The sequence below is a fragment of the Miscanthus floridulus genome, chromosome 7, assembly GCF_019320115.1.
Source record: "Miscanthus floridulus cultivar M001 chromosome 7, ASM1932011v1, whole genome shotgun sequence".
NCBI classification, from domain to species: Eukaryota; Viridiplantae; Streptophyta; class Magnoliopsida; order Poales; family Poaceae; genus Miscanthus; species Miscanthus floridulus.
Genome location: NC_089586.1, coordinates 20204630 through 20210629, shown reverse-complemented (window position 1 = coordinate 20210629; position 6000 = coordinate 20204630). Strand labels below are relative to the sequence as shown.

Here is a 6000-nt window from a genome sequence, read left to right as displayed (position 1 = left end):
AACATCCACGATCCATGTCATATGCACTGGCATTTCATCATCTGAGATATGATTAGTTCTCACTACACTCAGACTCTAAAAAGTTAGAACTTCCCTTCAGTAAAAATGGAACATTTGTTTACCAAACATTTAAATTAGAGTACAAGACCATATAAGCATTAATCTGATCACCAAACGTTAGAAACATGAGTGCAGGATCTTAAACACATTCTGCAGAAATGACAGGAAGGACAAGATATAACTTGAAGACGGACGACACACCTGAATACTAGATAGTGCAGACGCCGATTGCCAAACTTTACAGACATCTGAATATATCTCAAGTTTTCAATTCTTCATAAAACTGCTATGTAAAAGCTAAATCGGTATGTCCATGTCAAAGATTCAATGTTTAGGTGTAATAATGTATGTTGATTTACCAAACTGGACCCAATGACCTCTAATTGTGAAAAGATGCTTCATAAAAAGTGGGTTACGGATCTTCTAAAATTTAGAGTTATTCATATCGTATAAAGAATGGCATGAAGATTTACACTCACATGGGAATATACTTTGGTTATGGTAGTCTCTCACAAACTACATAAAGCTCAAGCCCAAAACTAACACACAGGAATATATTGAGACTGCAGCAACAATTATACCAAAAAAATGGAACAAAAAAAGAAAGTCATCTCTGAGGTCAAAATAGAACCAGAAGTTGTGTACAAGAAGAGCCCATCACCCATGGAATCCTAAATCGATAAATCCCCCAATCCTCGGAGAACATTTCTTTCACGTTATTCTATAGTTACTGCTAACCCAACTTGTCTGAGACTAAAATGCTTTGCTGCTGTGTTATTCTAGTCACTCTAGGTAGACCAGTTATTCACAGATACCATTACCCCTGTTAGTCAATTACTTGAGCGTACAGGCCCCTTCAATAGAAAATCATTTATCAAGTTGAAAGAAAGATACTCAAAAGAGCTAAGGGCAGTGTTGCAAACAAGAGTTGTCTCCGCCCTTAACATATACAACATATCCTTCAGATTGAATAACACATATCTTAACAAGGTTTGGAGTGTGGATATACATCTAGTCATCTACAAGGGTTCAATAATAAAATCAAGCCCCTCCACTGCAAGGTCAATCCCACCAGCCCCACCACTAATTTACACAAAGTAGGATATACCTTCTTTTCCTCACCAGCATAAGCGATCTTTTCTGAAGCAGCATATCACTCTCTTTTAAGATATTGTAAGCATAATCTTATTCCTGTGTTTTACAAGTTGGCAGTATAAATAGAGAAAATAGATAGGTAAAGTACTTTTTTCAACAAATCTGTTCTATAACGATTGCAGACTACACAATAGCAAATATTAATGAAAAAAAACTGGCATTAATGAAGAAACCACAATAGACCAGTGGGTTCCAGAGTCAGTATTTAAAATGTAGTAAAAATGCTTAGTGGTTACTGAACACAGCTTGCTCCGAAGGTATACTTACCCAAGTGTGCACTTCTATTGATATTAAAACAAGTCTAAAAGAGTATGCTGGCTTACATTTCCACATCTGAAGCAATACAGATAGATGCATTGAGTCAAAAAGCAACGGTATATTGCATGTTAATAGTGAGAGATTTGGATACTTAGAACTCGAAACATGGACCTTTTGCAGATTTGCCATTGGACCCACATTCATAGACACAGATAGACCCATTTGTCATCCACCCAAGTGGCAAATATCCAATTTTCTCGTTAATAGTCAAGTGGTCAACATGTTGCTTACAACAGAACCACACATAAACTTTATGTCACTTGTAATATATCTTCAAACACTAAGCTGCATAAATCAAAAATCCATTTCCACAACTTCACATCAAGTATGATTCCTTGTTCCTGGACATCATTAGGCAGCCTAAAGTTTCAAAAATAATTGACCAAATTCAAAATATGAAGGTTATGCACGAATACCACTGCTTCAAACATACAAGTGCATAAGAATGCTCAAAGATACTGGACACCTTTACCAACATTATCCATATCATTTCACTATGCTGTGTGGCTCTGTAGCTCTGCATGGTTTGAAGGATACGGCAAAAGTGCAAAGCACTAAGGTGATATGGCTTTCACTTCACAAAAGGAGCACCATAGAATTTCCACAAAGATGGTTTCACCGCCATGGTACACCCCAGGAAGTACCTTAGTGGCTGCATCCTGCAAAGCTAGTTAAGAACACCACAGCATTTCATCTCGTCTAGCTCCACCACTAAAACTCAATGACCTAAACATTGAACAAAAACAACTTACCAGTACCAGGTATAGCATTTTAAGGATGTAAAGCAATACTATCAACAACAGACTGTCAATTATATATTATTTTTTTAAGAAAAAAGGCAGGAGCTCTGCCATTCAGTTAAGTAGAAACAGAGGTGTTCCAGGTGTTGCAGGCAAGCGTCAAGCACAAAGGTTGCCCCCAAGCTGCCACCAAACAGGAGAAGAAACTACCTAAGAGGAAGAAAAATACACACAGCCCCCAAAATAAACAGCACTAGGCACAAGGAAATTGACCAAGAAACAAGATAGTAATTGAAATAATGCAGAACTTCTGGCAGTGCGTCATCTCAAATTTCCAGTAGGCCCAAAAAAACATAAATTACTAAGTAGCAAAGCTCACTTCCCCATCTGCATCCGCGCAAAGTCAATTAAATTAAACTGGTTATAGTAGGCACACCAAACCAAACTGGAAGGTAATTCTAAGACAATCAGACACACGCGTGCACACACTAACACAAAGGAGGCGGGCCACGCAATACACACACACACCATTCATCTCGAAGACATTTGTGTAAAAAGATTAAAAGGAAAAGGAAAAAAAACAGAATCATCCAATTATCCCAGACACATCCAGTAACAGCGGCATGCAATTTCCATATAAAGTATAAATTCATAACAGATGACATCGGCAGGCAAGTCTGTGATTTTGCCATTTTGGCATGAAGGTAAAACAATCAACATACTACAGTTTTCTTTTTAATATAATGATACGCAGCTCTCCTGCGTGTTCGAGAAAAAAAATCAACATATTTGCAGTGATATTTTCAAGCTACCCGTGTCAAGCTGTTGCACTGAACCATGTTCACCTTTATGAGCGTCAACGACAAGAAAAAAAATCATATATGGTTCCAAATATTACATTCATTTTCTTACAAGACTCCAAGTGAACTGCAGTGTCCATAACAAGATGCTAGATAACAATACAGAGAATGCAAGACACACAAGATAAAACCAGGATGCAAGGACCACAAATGATAGTTCCCTTAGAGATGTGCAGTATCATGGATACAATATGAAAGAAAGCTTTAGCGTACAGAAGTCCAAGTCCATATGATTATATCGATTTAAAACGCATGCCCTGTGCTACCACTGCTATATAAGCAACCATAATTTCATCCATACAACAAACAGAGAAGGCAGATGTAGAGTCCATATATACTAAAGTTAATATCCGCCCAAAAGGCAGTTTTACAAGATTCCCCTGATGCATCTTTTTACAGGAGTAACTCAAGACAGATGACAAGTTATATGAAACTTAGCTTGGAAACTATACCTATTTAGATGGTTGGTTGTGTACAACAGCAACTTATAATAAGCCAACTCCAAAGAGATCATGAACACAAACAGGGAGAGAAGAGAGGGATGAGAAGAAGAAAATGTGGCAGACCAGAACAGCTCGCATTTCAACCAGTATGCATGACTTCTTTAGTAATAATGTAATATGAATTGCAAAAAGAAAACATATATCAAACTCTGTATGCCTTGCAGACACTTTTTCCCCATGTCGGTTATCTAAAAGCTAGAAATCTAAAACTATAGGAGCAGAAACTGGACTACTACAACGTTTGCTCATTTCAAGCTAAAACCTGACAAAGACCTCCGAATGCAATGGCTGGGACTGAGCATCAGGCTCACTGAAAAATATCTGGGTATTTGCTGAAGCTCTTTCCAGATGCAATATTTCTTTTCTTAGAAGATCAGGCAGCATATCTGACTGAATCTTGCGGAGTCCTTGAGGGTGATTCTCCTTAGGAGCAATCAGAAATAGTTTCTTCAGACTACTAGACTTTCTAAGCAGAAATCCTACTAGTTGCATCTCATTACGGTGGCCCTTGAAATTTGTCATCTTGGCTAAGCAAAGGTTTTCTAATCCACCTTTTGGTGGGTCCTCCTCCGCCACCTTCAAGAAATTCTCCGTGAATGCATCACCGGTATTTGTCGGGAGCTGCATGTCCAGTGGAGCACGTTGAGAAACAGATCAGATATCCATCAACAAACTAAGCAATCGAATGCAGTTTTTCATGAAAATAAGAGGGAAAAAAATAGAGACCTGCACAAAGAGGCGCTCCAACTGAGGACACGTGCAGGTCTTGAGGAAGCTATAGATGTCAGCAAGGTTGGAGTTGGCCATCCCGAACATGAGCAAATGGAGCTCCCTCAAGCTATGCAGGTTGCTCTCCGTTACAGCCTTGGCTGTGAAAGAAGAAACATACTACAGGGCAAGGCGAACAAGTATAAGCGTTGAGGCAGTGAAATGGGCTGAAAGGAAATGGCACAAACGCCTGAGCAAACCTGGAGGGCAATGCTGCAGAGGGTGAGGACAGTGAGGTTCGACAGGCGAGGAACTGCGTAGGGCAAGTTGGTGGTGGGAAGGCCGGTCTCTGGCCCGCCAGAGCAGAGGTAGAGATGCTCAAGAGAGCCCTTGGCGCCGGAGAGGATGTTGCTGGAGAGGAAGGCGCCGCTGAAGCGGAAGGACCGGAGGCGGGGCGCGACAGGGACCCGCAGCTCGGTGGTGCGGGAGCAGTCGACGACGGTGAAGCTCCTGAGGTTGGGCACCCCGACGTTGCTGAAGTCGACGCGGCGCAGGCGGCGGCAGTAACGGAGGTCGAGCTCCCGGAGGCGGGGGCAGGCGGCGACCATCCGGCGCAACGCGGCGTCGGTGAGGAAGACGGAGTGGAGGCGGATCACCTCGAGCGTGGCGACCATGGCGTTGTTGACGGCCGTGAGGTTGAGCCCCCGCACCGACAGGCGCGCGAGCAGCGGGCTCCCCACGGGGAACTGCACGGTGAGCATGCCGGGGCGGCGCGTGCCCCCGCGCGAGCCCCGGCCGGCGCCCGCGCCGCCGTCGACGCGGAGGTGCAGGTCCTCGGACTCGCACGCCGCCGCGTAGTGGACGCAGCGGTTGAGGTCCGCCTGCGTGAGCTGCCCGCCATGGAAGGCGAGGGAGAAGCCGTCGACGCGGCGGCGCCCGCGGCGGTCGATCCCCGCGAGCGCCTCCGCGCGCGCCGCCGCCACCGCCACCGCCGCGCCGCCGCCGGGCGGGAGGCGGATGCTCACCGAGGACGGCTCCGGCCAGCGGTACGCCCAGAGGCGGCGCCACCGCGAGGAGAGCGCGCCGGTGCGGATGGCCGATTTGAGCGGCAGCAGGCTAAGAATCTGCAGACGCAGGACGTCGGGAAGGTCCGAGATGCGGTCCTCCTCCTCCGGCTCCTCGTGGGCCCCTCCCGTCCGGCGCCGCTTCTCGCCGTGCCCCGCCATTCCCGCTCCTCCGCCGGCCCCTATCGGCGCCGCATCGGGGGAGGATTCCACGGGGGTAGGGCCGTAGGGGGTTCGGTCGGGCGCAGCTACAGAGGTGTGAGCAGGGACGGGAAGGAAACGGAAGGGGAAGGGGAAGGGGAAGGGGAAGGGGAGGAGGGGGAGAGACGTGTGGAGGTGTCTCGCTCGCCGCCTGGCCGCTGCGGTGGCCTCTTGTGCTCGCTTCGGGCCGGGCTCCCCCCCCCCGCCCCCTTCTCTCTCTCTGCCTCTCTGTGCCGTGTTGCGTTCTGGCTGGCTGGCTACTTGTTGCTGTTGGTGGTGGACTGGTGGTGCCCTGGCCCCTGGTCGTCCGGCTCGCGCTCCTCCGCCCGCTCGCGTCGTACCCCACCCATTTGCGTTGCGCTTGCGGCTTTACCATCCCGGCTTTTCGCCG

The 6000-nt window shown here is 46.4% G+C and overlaps 1 protein-coding gene across 1 annotated transcript; it reads right to left on the bottom strand.

The window, feature by feature from the left end:
* Positions 1-3445: 3445 nt before the first annotated feature.
* Positions 3446-5817, bottom strand: LOC136462748 (F-box protein At5g03100-like). Its single transcript, XM_066461798.1, has 3 exons — positions 4605-5817; positions 4363-4524; positions 3446-4257 (listed from the first exon to the last, which is right to left on the bottom strand). The coding sequence occupies exons 1-3, from the start codon at positions 5568-5570 to the stop codon at positions 3892-3894; spliced, it is 1494 nt and encodes a 497-aa protein (XP_066317895.1). The 5' UTR covers positions 5571-5817; the 3' UTR covers positions 3446-3891.
* Between the last annotated feature and the right edge of the window lie 183 nt (positions 5818-6000).

Excerpts from the sequence above, each read along its gene's own strand:
- LOC136462748 (XM_066461798.1), bottom strand. The coding sequence starts at position 5,570 with ATGGCGGGGCACGGCGAGAAGCGGCGCCGGACGGGAGGGGCCCACGAG. Across the intron at positions 4,525-4,604 it reads TCTGCAGCATTGCCCTCCAG|TATGTTTCTTCTTTCACAGC; the intron begins GTTTGCTCAGGC and ends CTTGCCCTGTAG. Across the intron at positions 4,258-4,362 it reads TGGAGCGCCTCTTTGTGCAG|CTCCCGACAAATACCGGTGA; the intron begins GTCTCTATTTTT and ends CTGGACATGCAG.